General features: G+C 41.4%; 1 protein-coding gene across 1 annotated transcript in view; it reads left to right on the top strand.

Moving 5' to 3' along the window:
- The window catches only part of PTPRO (protein tyrosine phosphatase receptor type O), a 116,251-nt gene that overhangs the window by 70,918 nt on the left and 18,533 nt on the right, over positions 1–26,800 (top strand). Inside the window, exons 17-22 of the mRNA XM_077756412.1 lie at positions 1,001–1,121; positions 6,576–6,644; positions 8,974–9,057; positions 13,069–13,104; positions 16,376–16,457; positions 26,598–26,688. Coding sequence (XP_077612538.1) covers positions 1,001–1,121; positions 6,576–6,644; positions 8,974–9,057; positions 13,069–13,104; positions 16,376–16,457; positions 26,598–26,688 — 483 coding nt within the window. The remainder of the gene's footprint in view (positions 1–1,000; positions 1,122–6,575; positions 6,645–8,973; positions 9,058–13,068; positions 13,105–16,375; positions 16,458–26,597; positions 26,689–26,800) is intronic.

Raw genomic sequence — 26,800 nt, 5'->3', positions numbered from 1 at the left:
GGGAAATGAGGCCCAGAGAGACAGATAAAATAGCTTTTCCAAATGGCAGTTGGTAGTCAAATGAACCTGAAAAAGGTCTCCTTACCGTGAGTCTAGTGTTCTTTCTGTTCAATTACTCTGCCCGTGAGCAGGAATCAAGCTGGCCCACACGGGAAGTAGCAAAGACACAAAGGCTTAGGGACTGAATGTGGCGGCCAGTTGTGTGATTTCATGATCAATGCGGAGGATGGTACCCGTCTTTTCTCTTGCGTCCGCCGTAAAGGATTTCATAAAATCATGTGACGTGTACTCTCCACTTTTAATGCCTGGCTCTTCCGGGTAGTGTGATGAACTAGGCAATGCACAAGGGCCAAAGCAGCCCTTATATAAAGTGTATGCAAGGGACACAGCCCCCGTTCTTAAGGGCCCCACACCTTATTCATAGGTTTAATCTCTGGAGTTGTGCAGATGGAAAACCTCTCAACATATGGCTACAGATCATCAGAATGCCTGCTTTTAGTGATGTGTTAAGTGCCGCAGCAGATGGTAGCTTGCTAATGCCTTTTTCATATACGTTATTAGTTGCGAGCATATATACAGTTGTGCTTTCTGACTTTAAAGTCATAGGCATAACGTGAAAACCTGCTGCTCTGCAAACTTCTGAAAATGTTCAACAATAACAACACGTGATGATAACTTCTAGATTTTTTTTATTTTCAAGCGAATTTAAACTGTGGTGCAGGCATTATTCAAAGTTTATAATTCCCCTATATAAGAACATTCTGAATGGAAGCTTTGGAGATGGACTCGATTCCTCTAGGTACCTGAACACCTCTTATGAATCTACTTTGCTAGATTATGGACCGGGAGGAGGTCATTGTTGGCTTGGAGAAACACTATTGTTGCTCTTGTTTTCATCATCTTAAGTTCCGTGGTGTTAAAAATCAATGGAAAATGATGAGTGGTTCTGTTAGTTTGTGGAATGGAAGTTGTAATGAAAACGCACGGCTTTTCTCTTTAGTGACGGAGATGAACCCCAACGTGGTGGTCATCTCAGTGCTGGCCATCCTCAGCACGCTGTTAATTGGACTGCTGCTCGTGACCCTTATCATTCTTAGGAAAAAGCATCTGCAGATGGCAAGGTAAGTTAAGTTTGATTCATCTTTTACCCATGCCCTTTAAAATATTTTAAATTATCAGACATATATGCTTTTGCAGACCTGAGTTGTATTAGTGGTAAGTTTCATTTCAGTTTTCAGTGTCTATTTTGTGTCTTTTCTAGGTAGACTTTTGAATGCTTTTAGAAAATGTTACTATGGGGGGCGCCTGGGTGGCTTAGTCGGTTGAGCGTCTGACTCTTGATTTCAGCTCAGGTCATGATCTCACGGTTCCTGGGTTGAAGCCCTGCGTCGGGCTCTGCAGACTCTAACAGTGCAGAGTCTGCTTGGGATCCTCTCTCTCTGCCCCTCCCCTGCTCGCTCTCTCTTTCAAAATAAATAAATAGACATTAAAAACTAATAGGGGCGCCTGGGTGGCTCAGTCGGCTAAGCGTCCGACTTCGGCTCAAGTCAAGATCTCACGGTTCGTGGGTTCGAGCCCCGCGTGGGGCTCTATGCTGACAGCTAACTCAGAGCCTGGAGCCTGCTTCTGATTCTGTGTCTCCCTCTCTCTCTGACCCTCTCCTGCTCACGCTGTCTGTCTCTCTCTCTCAGAAATATATTTAAAAAAAAAACATTAAAAATTAAAAAAAAACTAATAATAATACTGAAAGAAAACATCACAGTGGAAATGGCAAAGCAAAGGATTGTTTACCCAAATCCTCTTACTATCAATCTTGTCATTTTAAGAAACCCATACAAAGGGATCTATTAATGACATTTGGATACTTTCAAATGTATTTTGGAGTCAAATAAAGACCTGTGGCTACTTAGTATGATGAATGAAAGGAGTTAATATATGGAGAGACCACAAGAAAGAAAAACAAAAATCTTCATCAATTCTGCCAAAACTGTCTTAACAGAACACATTCGTAGAGTCTATGATGAGGTCCATTCGAGGGCCCCTATCAGTTTTGATTCTACAATTCAGACTTGCAGGCAGTTTTCATTTTTCATGCAGCCAGAAAAGACTTTTGATTTATGACTCTGATGGCTCCCTATTCCTTTCACCATTGATGCATTTCTTATCAGAGCACATTCTTAAGTACTTTCGGTGGTCCCTTATATTATCGGAACACTCCATCAATTCTCTTAAAAACTGTTGCTTGGTTGAGTACTACAAGGTTTGGGAAATTTGATTCAAACTTATATTTACCCAATGGTAGCCTGCTGAACTGTCAATCAACATCCTTCTTTTTCTCAGAATTCTATCGTTTATCTGTTCATAACTAAATTTATCCATCCAATAATGACTTAATCAGTGTCTTACATGGGACAGTTAAATAAAAATCAGACATCTAAGCTGTCCACTAAGCACTTAGGACATAGCTGGAGATATGTACATAAATAAATAAATTTGGGGCACCTGGGTGGCTCAGTTAGTTAAGCGTCTGACTCCTGCTCAGGTCATGATCTCAGTGTTCATAAATTTGAGTTCTGTGTTGGGCCCTGTGCTGACAGCTTGTAGCCTGGAGTCTGCTTCAGATTCTGTGTCTCCCTTGCTCTCTGCTCCTCCCCTACTCACGCTGTCTCTCTCTCTCTCTCTCTCAAAAATAAAATAAACATTGAAAACAATTTTTTAAGAAAATAAATAAATAAATATATTTAAAAGTATAAATTGACCTGCCCAAGAAAGGAGATAAAAATGAGCTTCTATTAATGTAGAGAAGAGATTAATCTGAATATAAATATTATGCGTTTTGAATGTTGTCATTTAAACAAATCTTAGAAGGATAGGGAGGAAGGAGGTACCTCATTCTGGCTAGACTACAGAGCTCTGAAATTACACTCTTTGGGATCAAATCCTAATTTACAATCTATGTGACCTTGTGCAGTTCACTGACATTTCATTCATTCATTTAACAAATATTAATAGATACCTGCTATGTGTTGGGCTCTCCGGATGCTTGGGAAAACAGATAAGAATTTCTGCCTTCATGGAGCTCATATTCTAGTGGAGGAGATAGATGATAAATAATATCAATAAAAGTAAAAAGATTGCCATGGGTGTGAGCAGACAGTAAGAGAAAAATAATAGAGCGGAGTAAAGGAAATTGCCAGTACAGGCATGAGGAATACACCGAGAAGAGCTCTGGGAGGGGGGTGAGTCTCACTGAAAGGGTATTTCAGAAAAAATTTGAAGGATATGAGGGAGTTAACCATGTGTTTTCTAGGAGAAGTGTAAGGGGAACAGCCAGTGCAAAGGCCCTGAGGCAGGGACATGTTCAGAGAGTAGCAGGAAGGTTAGTGTAGCTAAAGCAGAGGAAATGAAGGAAGGTTTAGCAGGAGATGATGTCAGATCACATAGAACTTTATAAGCCATTGTGGAGACTCATGCTTTTATCCTGAGTTCAAGGCTTGGGGCAGAAGAGCTGACTTACATTAGAAAACAATCTGTACTGAGGCAAAGCAGGCATATTCACTGGGGTATTTATTCCAGTAATCCAGGCAAGAGATGGTAATAGTTTAGTCCAGGATAGCAGCAATAGAGGTAGGGAGAAATGATCAGACTCTGGATATATTTTGAAAATAGAGGCATTACCCAAGGGGATTGGCTAACAAATTGCATGGGAAATGGAAATGAATAAGCGTCAAACATGACTCCAACGTTTGTGATCCTAGCAACCGGAAAGGATGGAGTCACCATCAACTGAAATAGGATTCCAGATGAGAATTTCAGAGTTGGGGAACGTCAGGACTTTGGTTTTGGAAATGTTAAGTTGGAGATGATTGCAAGTGCAGGTGTGGAATGGGAGATGAACATAAAGGTCTGGTGTTCAGGAATGAAGTCTGGATTGAGGATATAAATTTGGAAATTGCTAGCATCTAGGCAGTATTAAAGCTGGATGAAATTCTCCTTTACTGGAGGGAGTGCGTGTAATTTAGAGAAGAGGGCCCTGGGTTACACACCAGGGAATCTAATATGAAGATTTGCAGGGAAGAAAAAAAAAAGATGGGAGCGAAGGAGACTGACAGGAGGCATCCAATGGAGTACAAGAGAAGCTAAGAAACTACGTGGCCAGCAAGCAAGGGAAAGAATGTGTGTCAAGAAGATATGGAAATAGCCCCTATGCGAGTGGATGGTTAGGAGCGACAATGCAGTAATTGGGAAGCTTACAACAAATGTTAGCTCATAATAGAAATAGTGGTGGAGGTAGTGGTAGCTATTGTAACGAAAGTAGTGGCATTTATGAGAATGTTATTACAGGAGCACTCTGTGTGGTGCACACAGCAAGATATTTAGGAGAAGTGATTCTACTTCAGCCAGCTTAACATTTTTTGTGCTGCAATCTTTTCTGGCAGTCTGATTAAGCCTGTGGATCTCTGCCAAGAATAAGGCTTTCTTTTTAAGTGCAAAATACATAGGATTCAAAAGAAATTAATTATATTAAAATATGGTCATCAGAATATTTTTTAAAATGCTTTACATGCTTCTTTATTAATATATGAGATAATATTTAGTAAGATGTCTAATAACTCTCCTAACTTCATCAGAGTGAAGAATATGAACAATATTTCAATATCTGCAGCAGGTTCATTATAGAAAAATATCTGCAGTTTCTATGGTTCGCAATCTCATCTCATCAGTACTGATGATATTACTGTGGCTTGTTGCCTACTTTAATAATTGAAGGAGTTGGTAAATTTCAGTTAGAGATTTAGAGGTTGTGAAATTAAAGATGTACTTTTCCCGCACTATGTTCTAGAGCCCTAAATTCTACCCTTAAACCCCAGAGTTTGAATTGCAGGGTAAAATAAATCTTTTATATAGGAAATTGACATAGGAAAATTAATTGATGGTGTGTAATTTATAGCACAGCATGATATAACAATATATTAGTGTACTTTTCAAAGAAGAAAAGTGTTCCGGGCTCCTAGGTGGCTCATTCGGTTAAGTGTCTGACTCTTAGTTTTGCCTCAGGTCATGATCTCACGGTTTGTGAGTTCAAGCCTCTCATCCAGCTCTGTGCTGACAGCTGGGAGCCTTCTTAGGATCTTCTCTTTCCCTCTTTCTCTGCCCCTTCCCTGCTCAATCTCTCTCTCTCTCTCTCTCTCTCTCTCTGTCTCAAAATAAATAAATGAACTTTTAAAAATTTAAAAAAACAAAGAAGAAAAATATTTTTAGAACAGTAATAAGAGCAGGCACGTAACTAAAGTGATTAGCACATGTGCCAATAATGTCAAAATCCATTCTTGAGTTCTGAAGAAGTCCATTGATTTCATATAGGGGAGAAAAGAGATGCATGAGTTGTGTTGTTTATCCATTTACATTAGGCAAAGATGGAGAAGCCGTGAGAATATGCTTACTTTTTACCTCCACTTCTGGGGAAAAAAACTTTAACAATATTTTCTACTAACAGATTAATAAGCAACCTTCTGGATAAGAGGCACTGCATAAGCCAATCTATTTCAATTTGTATCACTTTTTTATACTCTCACCTCAACTGATAAATCACATAGGCAAGCCCAACATGAGGGGACAATTTTGGAGGAAAAAAAATCCAACTTAACCCACCATCATTTTAGAGAGGAAATGTAAATGCTATAAAAAAAAAAAAAAACAACAACCCACAAAGTACATGTGCTAAAAATAGAAAACCCTCCATCTAAGAGGTTTTGTAAAAAATATTATACCCCAAATAGTTCAAAGCTTTATATTAGGATTGGGGCACCTGGGAGGCTCAGTCGGTTAAGCTCTTGATTTTGGCTCAGATCATGATCCCACAGTTCGTGAGATCGAGCCCCACATCAGGCTCCATGCTGACAGCACAGAGCCTGCTTGGAATTTTCTATGCCTCCCCCTCTCTGTGCCCTCCCCTGCTCATGCTCACTTTCTCCCTAAATAAATACGAAAACACTTTTAAAAATTATGTTAAGATCGTGAGTGGCCTTTGGAAAGGATTGAAAACCAAATCCTTTTGGCTCAAATAACTTGATATGGGCATGTGCAGCCTTATGAAAAATTTCTTTATCTTTCTATGTTTGCATTGCAGGTGAAAGAGGAGTACATGGAACTTACAGTAGCTGTGTTTTAAGGTTTTTTTTTCTTTTGGAGGAGAGAGAGAGAGAGCATGAGAGGGAGCATACAGAGAGAGAGAGAGAGAGGGAGAGAGAAAATCCCAAGCAGACTCTGTGCTGTCCGTGTGAAGCCCAACATGGGGCTCATCTCACGAACTGAACTGATGGTGAAAAGTTGGTAAACATTTCTAGGGTTGTTCGAATATATTAACACTCTTGCCGAGATTAAGATCTCTCGTGAGATCACGACCTGACCCAAAATCAAGAGTCAGACGCTTGACCGAATGAGCCACCCACGCGCCCCGCCCCCTGTTTTTAATTTAATGCTGTGATGATAAGCAAGTAAAGGCTCTCTTTTATATCACGGGGAAGGAGTGCTTCGTCAAGCAATAACCTAATTTTGTGGTTCCTTCCAAACAGGGAATGCGGAGCGGGAACTTTTGTCAACTTTGCATCTTTGGAGAGGGATGGAAAGCTTCCGTACAACTGGTGAGCACTATTTTGGAGCAAGCTTCTAGATAGCTTCTCTCTGCTGTGTGTGCCCTCAACTTTAGTTTACTATCTATTGGGGATAAATGGTTTTGTCTGATTATCCTTTCATAATTTCGATGACAGTGAACTTCAAAGGTTAGATTTTCTTCACCAAACGCATTAAGTTCACATAAGTTTACTATGGTTACAAAGTAGAGACAATGTCTTAGTCTGCTCCATATTTACTCTATTAATCAAAGCACTAACGCAGTCATGATGTGGCCCATAACTGTGCTGGGAAGGGTGTAAGTGCAAGAGCCACACTGAACAGTTGGTAGCCAAAGACACAGGAGCGACCCCACAGAGGCAGCAAGGGACAGAGCGGAGTCTCTGTCTCACACGGACACTTCAGTGCCTGGGGATGTGAGCCACCACTTCTGTTCAACAGTGGAGTAGACACGTACACCCCAGGGCTCTCCACTCTTACACTTACAGGTAAATCAATCTCAAGGGCAAGTAAAGTCCCATAGGAAAACATGGCCTCACTTTTTCTCCGTGCTGGAGTATTAAGGACCTGGAGGGAGGAGGATTTTGAGAATTAAGAAAGCATCGTCAGGAGATTGAACTGCTTGGCATTATACTTTAGCAATGATACATGAGAATTAATAACCCTCTACCCTGCAATGGATGCTCAACAAAATTGCTAATGGAGTAACCATTTAATAGGAAGCCAGCACTGCTTACAGGATCTAGTTTGTTTCTTTTGCAAGCAGCCATGCAGAGCACGTTTATTTAAATGTATACATTTCATGTGAATCCTCTGTAAGGGATCTTCTGGGTTTGTTTGTTAGTTTGTTTTTTCTTGTTTTCCTAATCCCCGGAAATGGTGATCTTAAAGGAATAGATAGGTGAGACTACAAACTACGAAATCAATGAGAAAGGGAGGGCTTTAATTGAAATACAAATTCTGCTTCCCTGAGTGGGCATCTAGCAGTTGAAAGTCTAGTTGAAATCCATTAGCCCCAATGGATTTTTGCTATTAAACTACAACCAGTCTAACTATGAAGAAAGAGAACCCATAACCACTGGATGGTGAAAAGTTGGTAAACATTTCTAGGGTTGTTCGAATATATTAACACTCTTGCTGAGATTAAGAAACTAATTCACTGCTACTTGTTTCTGGTCTGGCTCACCCTTTAAAAAGGCTCAGTCACAAAGCAGTAACAAATAGCCATCTAGGAATTGATCCAATTGTATTTAGGACCCAGGACACCTATGTATTGACAAACTACACAATCACTCACAGTGGATAGAACGTGGGACGCCAGTTACAGGAGAGCTGAGGCAAAAGAAAATTCATTTCAGGACCTTTCTAGAAAATCTAGAAAATTCTCCACCCACTTTTGACAAAGATAGCTTGCCAGCACCAGCATTTCCCGGCTGACAGAACAGCTATCTCAGTGGGAATTTGTAGTAACTAAAGTGACAAGGTGACACCATTTCCCCCCACTAATTCTCGGAATAGTTTTAGATGCATCCATAGGGCAGTTTAAAATCTGCATTAACGAATGCTCTATTTTGCAAGTGGTTTGAATACCTGAAATTGGACTCAAACCATGCATTTTAAATCAGCAGTCTGGATTAGAAGTAAAGTAAAATGAAATAATTTTCCTCCCACTTAGCTGAGTATCAGTCAGATTACAGACCAGGCAGTTTGCCAAGCTCCTTGCCTTGAATATATGATACCTGAGTGTCATACCATAACTCTGTTTTAAGGGTTACTTTTCAGAAACGAGGTATTAATTTAAACTAAAAATAATATAGAAAGTCATACCTAGGGGTGCAGCTTTATAAGAGTGTGTCCCGGAAGCTTGGAGTCTTTGCCAAAATCAGTATACGCACAAATTGACCGTTTATATTTCTTCCCACGAGCTGCTGTTAGCTATCAAACGACATGATGATGGTTCCTTAAAATAGGTTTAAGCATTGCAAAGGTAATAATGCCCAAGAATAAGACTGGAGCTAACTAATGAGTCATTGAAGAGTCTCATTTAACTGAATGTAAAATGTAATCACCTAATAACAGACTAATTGACACAACAGAAGTTGAAAGAAACATATCTGATTACAGTGTGGATGTGTGCGAATAAAGCTGATTTGGGCAATGTGATAGCATTTAAGCCCTCACGTTTAAATTTCACAGAATGGAATAATATTGAATCATAATTAAGACACTTGTCATTTTAATTGATCTTCGTAGGTAATTTACTGATATCTGTTCACAGTTTATGTTACTAACTCTTGCCACTTTTTCATCTTTACATCTGTTATCTATTAATGCTCACAGGCGTAGGAGTATATTTGCTTTCTTAACCCTGCTACCCTCATGTCTTTGGACTGATTATCTTTTGGCATTTTATATTAATCCTTGGTAAGTGATTTTTTTTACTGTTTACCTAACACAAAGTCTATAAAGTTAGCTCTCCAGAAGTAAAACAAAAAAGGAAAAATTCTTTTTAATTATTTTATGTGTTTGGCAGCATCTGAAATTCTGACTCATGTCTTGAAATGGATTAAAGTAGTTAATGGTACCAAGATGGCCTATCCTTATTATGGTTTCTCAATTAAAATTTTCTTCTTGGGATGTTCTTGGCAAGCTTTTCTTCCATTTATCACTAGTCATTTGCTTCTTCATTCAGTCAATGCATTGGCTTCTCATCTTAGTAAATGATGCTTCCCACTGTCCTTACCATCTCCATCCATTAGAGGACTCAGTGTTTCCAACAAGGAAGAAATGCGTTAAGGTAGAGAAGCCCAGAATACTGTACTCTGTGTCTGGGGTCTTAGTGTTTTCACAGTTACTGCTAACTTAGTGAATTTTGAACAACTGACTATATACAAGCCTCTTTGTATAATTATTTATTTAATTGTCCCCACAACTCTGCAGAGAGTATTTGCAGCCCCATCTTAGAAATATGCCAAAGAATCTCTTAAGGAGATTATCCTAACATCATACTACCGTCTAAAAAAATCCAGGTTTTTCTGAAATGTATTCTTTCCTCTGTAAAAAGCAGCTTCCTTTAAATCCTTATTTTCTTAAATCATTGTAATAATCAAATCTCAAAGAGTATTTTTTCAATTTTTATAAACTATAATAATAACAATAATCTTGAAATCTGAGACTAACGTATCTAGAAGGATCTATTTCCTTTCCTGAGCCTCAGGAAAAAGGTGGTGGATTCCCGACCAAAACCAAAAACCACTGTTCTGAAGTATCCATGGTGTTTAGGTGCTAAATTATGTGCAGGCAGATCCAGATATATGGACAACTTCAGAAGGACTCAGGAAAAAAAAGCAATAAAAATAGTTTATGAACTGGAAAAATGGTGCATGGGCGGGGGGAATAGGGAAAGAGTGAAAGATGAAGAGCGGTCTGTACTGTTATTTATTCAAAAAGGCCATTGAGTAAATGTCCTTCAGTTTCTCCAAGGACAGAATAAATACAGCTGGCAAGGTTAGAACTTTGAGTTGCAATGGAAGCAATACAAAAAAAGACCTCTTCACAATAGAGGTTGTTTATACCAGATTTTGTGTTTTTCTTTTTCTAAAGAGAGACTAGAGGAAAGCTGTTGAAACACACTAGACACCGATGTGTTATGTAAGGAAATCAGAGGAATGTCCTGGATGATGAGAACCACTTCCTGTTATTCTAACTTGGTTGTTTTATCTTAAAAAAATTTTTTGAGAGAAAGAAAACGTGCATGTGTGTGTGCTCGTGCACGCGAGCAAGGGAGGGGCAGAAGAAGAGAGAGAGAGTCTTCAGCAGGCTTCTCACCCAGTGTGGAGCCCAACTCAGGGCTCGATCTCACAACCGTGAAATCATGACCTGAGCCCATATCAAGAGTTGGACACTTAACCAACGGAGCCACCCAGGGGCCCCTAAGTAGTCAGTGTCACTGTCCCACAGTACTTGTTTCTTCCCAGTTTCCCTTGAAGTCCGTTTGGATAGGAAAACTTTGATTTGGGGGGTGTTGTTTTTTCACTCCCAATCAGAAAATATGTTGGGCAGCCTCCTGACTTCACCAGACTGTTGGTTATCTAAGCTAACATCCCTGTGTCGTAAAGCACCAACGTAATTAGCTCTCACTACACGAAGTCACTGTGAGATTCCTAAAGTTAGCCCCACTACCATCACAACAGTGGAGTAGACATTACTCGGAAGATATTCTTTGAAGTTCCCCAATGCTTAGATGATCCAGCCCTGTCCACATTACAGTGGTTTTTTTGGAGGGGAAGAGGGGGAGGCAAAGTAAAAACTGTAATGTCTCTTCTCGCTAAATCCCAAGTATGTAAGACAGAGGATGAGGGAGAAAAAAATACGACATGAGCTGTGAAATGGCTCGTCATCACTCAGAAGCGGGAAGAAATAAAAAACCCCTGAGCCCAGGAAATGAAAACAAGAAACAGCATTTGCCTTTATGGATATTTCCCTACATTCCCTGCCCTCGTTACTTCCTCTCCATCTACCAGTTCCACTTCCCAAGTCAAATTCCTTGTTGAATCATTAAGTAAAACTGTGAGGGCAACATGGCAACGACTTTTTTTTTAAATGTTTATTTATTGATTTTGAGAGAGAGAGGGAGAGCGTGTGAACACGCCACCTGGGGAGGGGCAGAGAGAGAGAAAGAGAGAGAATCCCAAGCAGGATCCACACTCAGCACAGAGCCCAACATGAGGCTTGATCTTACGAAGTGAGAGATCATGACCTGAGCCGAAATCAAGAGTCAGATGCTTAACTGATGAAGCCACCCAAGCGCCCCAGCAAAGATGCTTTGTTTTGGTCCAATTAAGTAAGCTTTTTTTGAGCACCACCATGTGTCCTCTAACTGTGCTCAGCTCTGGGGGGAAAGGACTGTCTAGCAAGAAGCACATATGCAACTGACAGACATGGTGAGAAATATCCCATCCACAAAGTACTATGAGAGCACAGAAGAAGCAGTGCTTCATTCTGCTAAAGCCTTTCTAGAAATGAACGTGCCCAAACGTTCACAATTTTCCATATAAATAAATATTCTAGGGGCCCTGGGTGGCTCATTCGGTTAAGCATCCAACTTTGGCTCAGGTCATGATCTCACTGTTCATGAGTTTGAGCCCCGCATTGGGCTGTGTGCTGACAGTTCAGAGCCTGGAGCCTGTTTCAGATTCTGTGTCTCCTTCTCTCTCTGCCCCTCCCCTGCTTGTGCTCTCTCTCTCTCTCTCTCTCTCTCTGTCTCTCTCTCTTTCTCTCAGAAATAAATAAACTTAAAAAATTTTGTTAAAATAAATAAATATTCTAGCACATGAGAGCACGCAGATCACAACTGGTTATTTACTATAGATTGTTTATTTTCAGGAAGTTTGAGTGCTTCCATCAATATTTGCAGATCTTGGGAAATTACTTATAAAAATTGTCACTTGCACTCAATCATATCAATATACAGGAATGAAGTGTTTCAGCAAGTAGTATATTAGCATTCACTAACTTTGGTCAGTTATTTTACTTATTGCTTGAAACAATTACCCTAAATACCCCCTAAAATGTAATTAACTGAAGCACACATTAGCATTATATATGCCTGAGCTTACAGAAGAGGAGTGAGTTAAGAACTAGTAAGTAATAGGTACCAGTCTTCAGGTAGCTTAAAAATTAGTTCAAAATTGGGGCGCCTGAGTGGTCCAGTCAGTTAAGCGTTCAACTCTTGGTTTCGGCTGAGGTCATGATCTCACGGCTTTGTGGGTTTGAGCCCCTCATCAAGCCTGCTTGGGATATTCTCTCTCTCTCTCTCTCTCTCTCCTTTCTCTCTGCCCTTTCTCCATTCGCACTGTTTCTGTCTCTCTCAAAATGAACAAATAAACTTAAAAAAAATGAATTCAAAATTGAGTAAGAACAATACCATTGTAGAATTCTATAAGATACAGGCCAACGCTTACAGCACACACTCACGTTCCCAGGGAAAATGTCAAGAGGTTCTTTTAGTCTTTGACAACCAACATGCCCACCCTCCTAGGGAAGGAAGAATTTGTTCCCCAATTCTTTCCTTCTTGCCTGTAGAACCTGAAGTATTCAGGCAGTAGATACTTCTGTATATATTTATAAAAATATTTCAGCAATCTAACCACTAGTAGTAAGAAATTATATTTCTAGTATTTGGCAAATCTGAAACGTAAAGTGCTGTAAGTTCCTGCAACCTAACAGGGTTTTTAAAAAATGAATCTGAGATCATTATCATTATCTTCTCATTTAAGGAAAAGTAATTAAACAAAACGAAGATAATGTTCAATGAAAATTAAATAAAATCGCAGAGCCTGATGTAATTATTTAAAGCTCTTCAAATATAATCATTGTGTCAATCAATTCTTTTGCCCCGATAAACTTGTCTCTCTCTCTTTTTTTAATTCTCAGGAGTAAAAATGGTTTAAAGAAGCGGAAACTGACTAAGTAAGTTATTCTTTATTTTTGTGAAATAACCAACATGTAACATTGTGTAAATGCAAGGTGTGCAATGTGTGGATTGCACTGTAGCACTTAGCCAGCCAATGTCTCCATCATGTCACCTAATTATTGTTTCCTTTTTGTGGGGAAAACATTTAAGAGCCAGTCTGTAAAACCTTGAGGTATACAGTACACTTAAGTTATTCCTACTACCTCTTTTAAACTATTTTATTTTAAAAAGGTCTTCAAACTGATCTTAACTTTGCCAATAAAAACAAGCGCTTGTCTTCAGATAGAAGAGATGCTTAAGGAAGAGGCAATGTGTACTACAACAGCTAAACTCTTATGTTGTTGGTGTGTTTCCACATATGGGTGGACAGTGATCACTAAGAAAGCGTATCACAGAACCTAAGTCAGGAACAAGGAAATTCGTCACCATATGAAAACTGGGAAAGAATAGGTTGTTAGGAAGTATAAAAGTCTTGTAGAAGGACCTCTGCCATTCTTAATCTAGAAAATGTCTAGTAGTCAGTTACATCAAAGTTGTACAAAAACCTTTACAGTTTTGTACTTTGAAATTCTGTGCATAGTGCAGGGAAAGGCTTTTACTCTATTTGATATTGTAATAAGTGCTTTGAGAAATGCTGTCTCGGGAAATCTTTATAATAAATAGAAAAGAATAATTATCACAGCTAGCCTATGGTTTCACTTATCTCCTAAACTGCTAAGTCATACGAATCGAGATTGAGATTCTGATGGGCAAAAGTTAACCATCCGTTGATTTCAAAAGCCTAATTAGATTGTCACCTCCAGGCCATTGGTTCAAACTCTGCGTGTAAAGAGTGGGACATTTCCATACATAGAGTTCATTCTTGACGCTTGCTTGGATAAAATATTGATAACTTAATAGGAGGCAATTAAGGGTTCCAGCCAAATCTACGGCATGCATGCTAATGGAATGCATAATACCAAAAAAAAAAAAAATTGGATGCAAAAATATTTCCGTTTAGCCTTGAGGGACATGGATTTTTTTTGCAGGGCACATATAAATAACAGAATAATTTTTCTGAAGTCTATTTCAAATCCGTATGTGGTCCATCGGCATATAGCAACTGACACAGGAGAGATGAGAGTAGCTAACACAGAAAAGAGGTACTGTCACCTGCAAAGAATGATTCGACAGAAACAAGAAGACTTTGTTGCCCAAAGTTCTTGGTTGGGGTTGTTAAGTGAGGTAGAGGCATAGACTAGAGGTAGAGGGAAGGGTCTCTGGACCAAAAAGAGAGACTCTATCGGGCTTGCTCCTCCCAAGACTCGGCAGAGAGGAGGAGGAGAGGGAGGGTGTGGACAAAAGTCTGGGTAGAGTGTAGGAGTCATAGGACCTGCCCGTAGGCCCCAGCATCACTCAAACCAGCTTCCTCCTTCCCGCTCCTCGTTTCTCTTCTAATCCTCCCTCCTTCTCTAAAGGCCAGTTCTCCAGGGACTCTCCCGCCCCACATTTCCATTTGCCGTCTCTTTACCTTTGCTCTTTCATTCCCCAAACCCCCACACCATGTCCCCATGACTCCCCTTTCCCGTCTCGACCCATCTTCACTTCAACACTCCTTTGCTTCACCACCTCCTCCCCCTTGTCCCTCTAAACCTTTGTGCTCCGATCTCTGCTCCCTCCCAGCCAGCTTTTGCCCCCCTTTCCCATCCTCCTCCTCCCTCTGATGTTCATCCTTCTATCTCCTGACCCTTCCTCTGTCTCTCTTTTCCTTTCGCTCTAACTCATAAATAGTTCCTCAGATTGCCTTCCCTGTCGTGCCTTCATTCTCCGGGTAACAGGATGAAAACTAGAACTGTTAAATCCAGTCTGAAGGTCAACGCACCGCTCAAAGACAAGAGCCAGAGAGTGCAGGTCTGACGGAGTTCATTCCAGGACAGGAGCCCCATGTTTCGCCATTCTTTTGGACAGATAGCAAGCTTCGAGTAGAAACAGCTTTGAACCGGAAATCATTCTCCCTGCATGCTAGTCAGCGTGTTCTGCTGAGAAGCCATGTGATCTTGGACTCTTCACTTGACTTACTTAGCCTTGGCTCTCTCACTTGAAGCATGGGGCTAATGCTGCCCATGTGTACTTCAGGGATCAACTGAGCAAGATGGCATATGCGAATGTGTGTACTGTAGTGTGTTTTATGGATTCAAGACATTAAGATTATTAAGTGAAACCATTAGGGTTTAAATGTACCTCTGGGAGGTGTAACACCCTTTAAAATCTACTAAATTCTTAACATAATCTATCAGATTGGCTAATCAACAACTTTAACCAAATATCTATTAAATATTATGTATTTGCTGATAGGACCCAAAACACCAGGTAGATGATGTACACTGAGTAATTGGCAACAAGATTAAGGGAAAGATGGGCCGGATGGATCAAGGTGGAAAGGCTTGAATTAGATGACAGAGTACAGCATCCTGCAGCATCTTAGGAAACTGGTTGGCATTGGAAGGCTCTGGAAAGGATAAGCAGCCACCGAAAACTGTAGGAAATAACATGTAATTCTTATTCGTGAAAAGAAGAAGGCAAGAGGTGAGGACTTCTGCTCTGGATGAAGAAACATAAGCTCAGAGGTGTTACCTGATTGTACCTTTGAACTATTTTGACACTTTTATAGCTACACAAATCTCCAAACCTGGCTCTCTAAGAGTAAGGCTCTAGAAGCTTTCTGGTGTAGCTGGCAGCACAATGCCTTACACTTGTAAAGCTGTTTAAACTTATAAAGTTCCTTAATGTGCTGTATCAACCTTATAAGGGAAGTAGGCCCATAGTGTTTTATGGATGAGGATGTTGAATCTCACAAGAGTTAGGTAAATTCTCCACCGTCACACAGTAAGTGAAGAAAAACCATAACTCAGTTCTTCAGACTCTAGTTCTTTGTTCTTTCTCATAAATCAGAACTTTCTAGAAACAACATATATACATGTAGGTATATGACTATGCATATATATACATATATAAAATATTTTATTGCTAGAGTAGGAGCCAATTAAAAATCTAGTGATCTCTCCTATCTTAAGGAAGTGTAATCTCCTACACCCTCCTTTTAATTAAAATTTTTTAGGGACTGGTAACTTTAATAACAACAACAAAAAATGGTGAGTGGTACCTTGAAGAAGTAAAACTTCTTTTTTCTCCAAGAAAATTGTTCATGTTTGAAAAGTATGGCATTAAGCAATACAGATACCTGTCAACAGAATTTTTAAAACATATATTTCTCTGTGTTTGATAAAGCCCAGTTCAACTGGATGACTTTGATGCCTACATCAAGGATATGGCCAAAGACTCTGACTATAAATTTTCTCTTCAATTTGAGGTGAGTGGATAAAGTATTTCCTACCTTCTAGGATAGATAAGGCCTGGGAATTGGCAGATTGGCATTGACGTCATTTCCCTGCTCACTGGGCACTGGTCGTGATGTGGTTCCTAACGGGCAGGGTGGTAATTGGGCTGGGAGTGTCTCATCTGCTGGTTCACAGGAGGATGTCAGCCCTTTGCAAGTGAGGGCAAGGAGCGCAGAGAACAGATAAAGGTAGTGGGGCGAACAAACGTGGTTATAAAGAAGCCATCACTGAAAATCCACTGTATTCAAGAGTGCAGGGGAACGCAAGGTGAGAACATAGGCCTGAAACAGAATTTCACTTTTAGGGAATTTTTGGTGTATAGCTTGTGTCACTTGGCCCGCAATAAGGGTAGGTGGTAGCTGAAATGTCTTTGTCTTCTGAGCACAGAAGAGACTGGGGTGGGGCTCTTACAGCTATAGGATTCCTGACATTCTGCTTTAATTTTTTTTAATGTTTTATTTATTTTTGAGAGAGAGAGACAGCATAAGCAGGGGAGGGTCAGAGAGAGAGAGAGACAGATAATCTGAAGCAGGCTCCAGGCTCTGAGCTGCCAGCACAGAGGCCGACGCGGGGCCTGAACCCAAGAACCGTGAGATCATGACCTGAGCCAAAGTCAGACACTTAACCGACTGAGCCACCCAGGCACCCCCTGACATTCTGCTTAATACAGTATTTTTTGTGAGGTTTCCCTTCTCATTTCTTGGGGAAATTGGGAGAAGAGTTATATGTAGTTAATGCAGACGAAGAAAAAAATAGCAAAACCTCCTTTCTCTGAAGCACACACGTTCTGAGTCCAAGACCACACGTGAGAGAAGATGGAAGTGAGTCGGCCTCAGATCTCAGCCATGTGAGGCACGTAACTTCCTTGGGGGTTTTCCTCACGTGTTTCAGAGCTCCGAATGGTCTGGATGGCCTCATCCTTCAGGATCCTACAGCAAAGCTCAGGTGGTCTGTGGTTCAAGGAAACCAGGGAAGCTTTTCGAAAGTGGTTTTTGAAACGTCTTAGGTGCTTTTTCGTGCCAAACAGCAGGTCATAGAATGGAGCTGCTTTCTCCTCATTATTCGTATTCAGTTCTTCTCTCCCCTCCTGAGCCTAGGATGTCAGAGGACTGTGAGAAGCAGCAGAAATCTTGGCATGGATGTGCTAAGAGGGAATTTAAGGAGGAAAAGAACTTTGCACATCATCAAACACAAAGCCCGCTAACTACCACCCTGTGTCATTAAAAATTCCACCCAAAGCCTGGCTCAGTTACCCACTGCATCCAAGCGCATAAGTGGCTGTCGGATGCCACACCAAATGCTGTATCTCAGAGAACAGGAATTCTGTGTGAACTGGAGATCTATGGCGAGGATGGCATTTCAGAAAAATGGAGGCTTTCTACACGAACGCGTACGCCAAAACTCAGGAAAAAAATAAATGTCTAGATAAGTCTGATGATGGTGATGGCCATCGCGATGGATGCATGCACACTTTCAACTTCATTGAGAACCCCAGCTCTTAATTCCTATGGGATTACATTACCTTGGTGACACAGCTAGCATCCCTGCCCTTGCTGGAAGGCTTAGGAGTACCTCCGGGTGTGTGCCATCAAGTTCCGGGGTGACTATTATTGTGCTTCTGGGCTGCGTCACTAAAAAGGCAATTCAAATTTTACCGTTTCCTGGTAAAAAGGAAAGGTGATTTTAGTTGTGAATGACACACCCTTCAAGCTAGTTTAGAGCAAAGAAAGAGGGAATTTGTTCCAAAGAGGCTGAGCTATCTCACGTATTCAAAGGAATCATAGTCAGAGCGCTACTAGGGGGAGGAAGGGGAAGAGGCTCAGGCTCAGGAATGTTGGAACCAAAAGCCACACCCCTGCAGACACACCCTCCGCCCTCTTTGATTTCCTCATTTCCACTTCTCTCTCTGTTTTGGCCCCACTTTCTTTCACTGCAAACCAACCTCTTTCTCGCAGTGAAAAACACAACCACCAACACCCCCTGAGCAGCACATGCTGATCTCCACAGTTTCCAAAGGGAACTGTTGACTCTCCTTCTTATTCAGAATTTGAAAAGTAACAGAGAGGGATTCTGATTGGTTGGCCTGGGTTGTGATGTCCACTCAAACTAACCGCAGCCAGAGAGGGCAGGATCCCGTAAGAACAGGGCAGTTCTTCCGAAACCAAAGGAGATCATTAACCCCAAAGAACAGACATTGGGAGAATCACGCAAGAGTTGATTAGATCCTAGCTTCAGATGCTTTAAAAATGTGAAGAGGGGAGTAATGAATTTTATGTGATAATGCTTCCTTTAAACATACTGAGAGCTTTATATCTTCACTATATAAATGCACACATCCAGGCTTATTTCATAAGAATTATAAAGGAGGTAGGAATGTTCTAAAGTGGGAATCCAAAAGTCTTAATTCTCACTACCATTTTGGCATTAATTAATGTTGAAAAAAAGTCACAATTTCCCATCACCTCAATTTCTTCATCCATAAAATGAGTGAGCTGAACTAAATCAGTGGTTCTCAACTAGACCAATAAGTACCAGACAGTCTCCTAGGGAGAGGTTGGGAAGGTATGGGAGTGTTTTGGGCTCTCATAATGACTTGGGAGGAGGCTACTAGTAGTATTCAATGGAAAAAGGGACAGAGATGATAAATGTTCTGCCATGAGTGAGACAGTCCTGCACAACAAAGAACTGTCCCCAGCCAATAGTATTTCATTGAGAAACACTGGACTCAATGTGGGAGAAGGGAATATCCACGCTTTCCAACTCAAATGTATTAGTGCTCTCCAGAGAAACAAACCAATAGGAAACGTATACATGTATAAACACTAATACAAGGGCACCTGACTGGCTCAGTCAGTAGAGCATGGGACTCTTGATCTTGGGGTCATGGGTTCAAGCCCCACATTGGGTATAGAACTTACACACACACACACACACACACACACCCCTAATGCAATATAATATAATTCATTCATAAGTTCATTACATTACATAATTATTTAACTTTTATGTAACTATTATAATATGTATATCCTGTATCCCATATATGATAATATAATAGAAGAAATATATATATAAAGAAACAGACTTCTTTTAAGGAACCAGCTCACACAGTTGCGGGAGCTGGTACGTCTGAAAACTGCAGGGCAGGCTGTGGACCCAAGGAAGGGCTGATGTCGCTGCTCAAGTCCCAAACCAGTCTGGAAGCAGAATTCCCTCCTTCTCAGGGGATCTCAGTCTTTTCTCTGAGAGTCTTCAACTGATGGATGAGGCCCACCCACATCATGGAGAGTTATCGGCTTTCTCAAATCCCACTGATTCACATGTTAATCATATCTAAGAAAGAATACCTTCCTGCAACATCTAGACTACCATTTGACCAAGCACTATATAGCCTAGCCAAGTAGATACATGAAATTAATCACCAGACCCTGATATGAAGGAGTATTTTATATCGTTATTTATTATGAAGCTTTTTTTTTCATAGATCTTAGAACGTTGTTGGTCAAACAGGTGATTTATTTGGTGCCAAGCCCTCACGTTGTATCTCTGCTCTGAGCTGAAACCAAGAGTCGAACGCTCAACCCACTGAGCCACACAGGCGCCCCTCCTGAAGTCTGCTTAAATCACAGGCTCAGGTGTATTTTCTGAGCTGACGTTTGCCCAGGCCGTGACCCACTGGCCCGACTCACTTCTTTGTTCATTCTCCAGCCTCCCGGGTGTGTCAGCCTCCAACTCCACCCGGACCCCCATCCTCAGCTTTCATGCCAGCATAGCCTCAGCTATGTCTAAAGACTCATTATACTCCCTCCCATACGTGATTTCAGGATGTGTGCCAGACTTTTCACATGGCACCCCTCAAATTTTCCTGAAATTGATAATTAATTGAAGCTTAAGGGGAAAAGAAAAAGGTTTCCTACTCTAATAGGAACCCAAGAGAGTGGAATCAGTTGGTCTCACTAAATTCGGTAGCTGAACAGTTACTTGCTCTGTTGAATGCTTTTGTATATAAATATATAATACATTCATTTTGATACTGGCATTGAAAGATCACACTCATGTGGAGAAATCGCATCATCTGTAAGCGTTATGCAAATTGAAACTAATGTCTGGATTTACATACGTTATCAATACAGCTATAAGTCATACATGAAGCTATACAACTTGCTAATTTGCACTCACTAAATACAGTCCTTTCTCACTCTGCATCTGATTTTGGATCTACTGGAAACACTGATTATCCTCTGATGAAAGTGTGCATCTTTTCTTAAGGAGGTTTGGGACTCCAGGATTAGATTCAAGTCTTCCCTTCCTATGTCTCATATGGAAAGGTTTTGAAGAGCCAGACTTTAGAGCTTGAAATTTGAGCAGCCACGAGACATACCGTATATTGCTCATTCTGCCATTAATTTCTATGTTTTGTATTTGCTTGATCAGGATGCTAGCAAAAGCCCTCACCGTCTTTGTTCAGAAACGTGGTTGCAAAGGTCAAAAACAAGCTACACTCCTGGCCACGTAGTTCATGAGAGATGATCTTTGATTTCTGATAGTAGCTTCTGTTTGCAGCTGTTTTCACTTGTGCTCCATCCAGTGCACTGGAAACCTACCCGTATTCGTTGTTGAAATAAGTCACGTTGAACCCTCTCTAGCAGTTCTTACACCAGAGATCTTGCTTGGTTCTCAGACCTGAGTTTTCTCTCCTCTTCTTCCTAATCTTCTAGGTTTGCTCTCTGTTTCCAAGTGTCTGTACCACTAAGTGGAATGTTGCCCCTAAATCCCATCCTAGAGCCAGAGCCCTGCTACACTTTCCTGAGGTTGGCGTCCTCATCCGGTCTTCCATCAACTCCCTGAGATGCCCATTACTAATGCACCCTATTCTTCCTTTAGAGAACCTGTTATGGGTTGAATTGTATCCCTCAAAAGATATGTTGAAGCCCTAGCCACCAGCACCTCAGGATATGACCTTGTTTGGAAAGAGTCATTGCAGATGTAATTAGTTAAGATGAGGTCATACGAGCCTCGCATGGGCTCTTAGTCTGACTGGTGTCCCTGTGAAAATTCGTCTGTGTTAGGACAGACAGAGAATGCCAGAGGGTGACAAAGGCAGAGAACGGAGACATACAGCTGCAAGTGAGATTGCCAACAAACCATCAGAAGCTCGGGAGAGGCAAGGAAGGATGCCCTGTATTCCTCTACAAGCGACAGCAGTCAGAGGTCCCTGCTGACACCCTGATTTGGGGCATATAGTCTCCAGAACTATAAGACCATTAATATCTGTTGCATTAAACCACCCAGTGGGTGGTACTTTGTTAATGGCGGCCCCCAGAAATGAACACAGAGCCTCGCTAAATACTTTGTCCTAAATAAGCCCTGTCCCCTTTTGAGTTCGCCTGAAAACCAGCCAGACCTTGCCCCATTCCGCTGCACCTTTCGCTTGCCACAGCTGTCACTGCTTCTGTCAACAACACTGGCCCCATCGTTTCTCCTCACTCATTCTAGAGCCTAGCGATCTCACTCCCCTGATGCTGGCGTCCAACCTGTCCCAAGTGCTTGTCACCTGCTGACATTGTTACAGACTCTAGAGCCAGAACATAGGCTGTGTTCTTCTCTGAAGAGTAACGTGCATGGGATGGGCTGGATGTGTTCTCCCAAAATTGATATGTGGAAGAGGTGGGGTCTCAGGACGGGAAGTAGGGGTGGACAAGAAAGGCCACATGAGCACACGGTGAGACGGTGGTCACGTGCGAGCCAGGAGAAGCCTCAGAATGAAGTCTGCCTTGTCGGCCCCTTGCTCTTGGACCGTGAGAAACACATTTCTGTTGTTTAAACCACCCCGTCTGTGACATTTTACCATGGCAGCCTGAACAGTCTAATACAGTGCATATGTCTGGGCTTTGCTTGTCAAGACTTGCATGCTTCAGACTCAGTCAACACAGCAGAGACTGCCATTGGGCTTTGGTGACCGTCTTCATTCTTTAGGGCCTGCCATAGCAAAGTACCACAATCTTGGTGACTTAACACTGCAGAAATCTATTCTCTCACAATGCTAGAGGCCAGAAGTCCAAAATCAAAGTGTAATCAGGGCCATGTTTCCTTTGAAGCCTCTAGGGGAGAATCCTTCTTTGCCTCTGCCAGCTTCTGGTGGCTCAAGGCGCTCCTTGACTTGCAGCCCGCGTGACTCCAATCTATGTCTCCATCATTACATGGCCTCCTCTCCTCTCTCATACAAGGACACGTGTTGGATACAGGGCCCACCCAGATAAGGCAGAATAATCCCATCTAATGATCCTTAACTATTTCCACAAAGCCTCTTTTATCATAAGGCCACAACCACAAGTTCTGGGTGGCAAAATGTGGACACATTTTTGGGGACAGTGTGCAAATGACTACATGGCCCAGGGGAAGAAAACACAATGATAAATTGTAACAGAAACAAAACTGGCAAATGAAAATTCAAAAATGATTTATGTCGGTTTCAGGCCATCATCTCATACTTGCCTTTATGAAGATTTAAGCCTCTGGAGTTTCCATATGGCTGGAAAGAAAATAACGACAAAGCCACTGAACCGGAAACAGAGTGGTTGATTTTCCACTTAGTGACAAGCTAAATCACAAAAGATGGAGAAGCATTTTGTGTGTGCGGGGCTGCTCCTGCTTTGCTGGGGTTCAGCTCTGGCGATTTACATTTACAGTGTTCACACAATTAAACCGCTCTTATCAACTAAGGGCATTTACAGCAGGGAGACAGCACACAATTAAAGTTCTATCAGTTAGTCAGCTTCCATATGTGCTTCAGCCCTCAGCTCCAATCTGTTTCCAGACTCTGCTTTTGTATCGGAGGCCTCTTCCCGTGGCTCATCAGTCTGTCCTCAAAGCAGGGGATTTCTGGGGAAAGTTGTCAGTCTGTTAGTACAAATGGCAAAGGAGGGAGAAATTATGCATCCAAGCAAAACAAAACAAAGAACCATAATGCAAGCATTTCACAATCATTATCGGTAGTGCTGTATTTTTAAAAATTTTGTTAATGTGTATTTGTATTTGAGAGAGAGAGAGAGAGAGAGAGAGAGCATGAGTGGGGAAAGGGGCAGAGAGAGAGGGAGAGAGAATCCCAAGCAGGTCCTACACTGTCAGCTCAGAGCCTGACATGGGGCTTGAACTCATGGACATTGAGATCATGAGCTGAGCAAAAGACGGACTCCCAACTGACTAGGCCACCCAGGTGCCCCAGGAGTGCTGTATTAATATTTGTTGAGTTTAATTATTCCAGGGAATAGTTGCTGTACAAGCTAGGGAGGTATTTATTGTTAGCCTTATCTTACAGATAACTAAACTGATGTTTACAAGAACTGAAATACTTTTCCAAGACCCTACTGTTTATATGTGGTGCAGCAAAAAATAAGCAGGATGTTTTGGCAAACAGTATATAAATACATTCTCTAAAGGAGGTAGATTTCCAAAATATCGTAGGCAATGAATGCATCATCTCAATAAGCTTATTACTGCCAAGAGTAACTAACCCAAAAATAACTGATTTGGTTGAAAGTTGCTGAAAATAAATGATGTTTCCTACAGGAACAATATAGTCAGTCGTTGAAAACCCTTTAAAATGGAAAAACCACTTATAAAGTGACAGTGACAACCTTCTGTTTAAAGGCATTTAAGCAAGCATGGGTTTTGCCTGAGACGGAAAAAACTCACTTTGTGAATGGAGGATCAAAGTCAGCATGGCTTGTCTTTAAGGTTAGCTTCGACATGGGCCAAGGAACTTGGGATTTTGTGATCAGTTGAGGCGCCTGAGTAGCTCAACTGGTTGAGTGTCCAACTCTTGGTTTCAATTCAGGTCATGATCTCATGGTTTGTGAGATGGAGATCTCCAGTTTCACATTGACAGCAGTGCAGAGCCTGCTTGGGGTTCTCTCTAACCCCTTAACCCTAACCCTCTCCCTCACTCATGCACGTGGTCTCTCTCTCTCTGTAAAAAAAAAAAAAAAAAATTAAAAATAAGCCAAAAGTGTTGCAGAATTAAAGGAGGAAACATGAGTGATTCAGGTCCGTCCATCCATATTGACTGCAGGTTTGCATCCCAGGGCCAGTAAGCACATTTAGCTGTCAAGGACCTATAGAAGCAGTCCAAGAACTTTGTTTCTTTAGCATATGCTTTGCAAAGAGCACTTGAACCCAGACAGAAAGGCCATGAAAAAGATATGCCTGCTCAGTCTCTCAAAACATCACCAATGTCTCCAACCCCCTACAGAAGTCTCTCAAAGACTCTCCAAAATTCTTCTCCCGGACATATATTCCTCCAGCTTAGGATTCACTGAAGCAAAAATTGGGAGGAATTAAGAAGAGTAAAATGGGTGCACCACATTAACATCCTATACGAGTAAAAAAATTTACAGCAGGTGGCTTCTCTATCGCCTCTCTGAATAGTCTTACAGAAAGATTCATACCATACAAGTAATTCCATTCATAGATGGTTCTGTATGCTGTTGACTAATAGTTCCCTGAAATTTGTAGAGGCATAACCAGATCAGCTGCACTGGTTGTGCACTGTGCGATTATAGGGAGTATCATTAACACAGACCACAGCGTGAGCGATGCCTCCTGGAAAATCCAGGTGGCCTGACTAACTGCTTGTTTCCTATAAGACACATGAGATAAAAGTTTAGGATCCCCCCACCCCCATCCTGTAACATAATCTTCCTGAACTGTGATGGTTGTCTGTTTATATAAAAATTGCCCTAATAATGCACATTCTGATAAACAGGATTTATAAGAGTGCTGATACACACAGACAGATACCTGGATGTTCCTATTTTCACTAACAGGGTTTGCCTACCCACTACTGATTCGTCCTTACAGTTGAAGTTATTACCTGATATTTAGTGCCTGTAGATCTTATATCTTGTAACATGGAGAATATCTCCTACTTGTTCCTCACTCTTCCTTTTACTACTTTCTCAAAGGCCTGTTGCCTGCAGGAGAAATACCTATACTTCCTCCTAGAAAAGGAACATTTATATATATCATATAAATTTTGGTTAATATAAACTTCCAAACATCTGAAATGTCTCTGTTTTCAAATTTTCCACAGCTTGAGTGATACTCATAATTCCTGCCTTCTCCACGTGACCACTAAGCTATCCATGGAATTAATGTATTTTTTTTACAGTTTTATTTATTTGTTTTGAGAGAGAGAGGGAGAGCACAAGCAGGGGAGGGGCAGAGAGAAAGAGAGAGAGAATCCCAAGCAGGCTCCGTGCCATCAGCGCAGAGCTCAAAGTGGGCTAACTCATAATCTCATGTGAGATCATGACCTGACCCAAGATCAAGAGTCAGGCACTTAACCAACTGAGCCACCCAGGTGCCCTGATGGTATTTATGTTTTATGTTAGTCAGCTAATCTTCCAGCAATGCTGTATGCACATTATATAGTGTAAATCTCAAAATCTCAGTGATCCACAACAACATTTTTAAATGTTTATTTATTTATTCTTGAGACAGAGAGAGATGGAAAGCAAACAGGGGAGGGGCAGAGAGAGAGAGGGAGAGAGAGAATCCCAAGCAGACTCCACGCCATCGGCATGGAGCCCGATGCGGGGCTCTCACAAACCGTGAGATCATGACCTGAGTCAAAACCAAGAGTAAGATGCTTAATCAACTGAGCCACCCAGGCGCCCTGACCCACAACAATGTGTATTTATTTTTCTCACTCAAGGGTGTGTAGGACAGTGGACAGGCCTGCTTCAGGCTGTGGGTCAGAGTCAGTTCTGCTCCAAGTGTCTCCTCATTCTGAGGCTAGCAGCCTCCGTGGGTGTTGTTTTCATAGCAGATGGCAGTAGCACAAGACGGCAACCAAACTGAACAAGCACATTTACAGCTTCTGATTGGGATGATTTCAACCCAAGTTCATGGGCAAGTGGAGAACAGTGGAGTGGAGAAGTATGCTCTGCCCCAAAGGGAGCTACTGGAACATCATGTGGAAGAGGGGGTGTGATAATTATATTACAGGCAGGGAGTGAGGATTAATCCAATGTGAACAATAAGCCAACGTGAACAGTAATCCAATCCACATCGAGTACGGAAATCTCAACTCTATTCTCTGTCATTTACAGGAGTTGAAATTGATTGGACTGGACATTACACACTTTGCTGCAGACCTTCCACTGAACCGATGTAAAAATCGCTACACAAACATCCTACCATGTAAGCTTGTCACTAGAGCCTGTCCTAGTCACCTCTCTCAAAAGCTGATGGATTGTTACTGCGGATGGATTAGTTTCACCGGTCTCTGGCTGAACCCAGTTGTAGTCTGGGT

Source organism: Crocuta crocuta, unplaced genomic scaffold, assembly GCF_008692635.1.
Source record: "Crocuta crocuta isolate KB4526 unplaced genomic scaffold, BGI_CrCroc_1.0 scaffold262, whole genome shotgun sequence".
Taxonomy (NCBI): Eukaryota; Metazoa; Chordata; class Mammalia; order Carnivora; family Hyaenidae; genus Crocuta; species Crocuta crocuta.
This window is presented reverse-complemented; position numbering and strand designations above follow the sequence as displayed.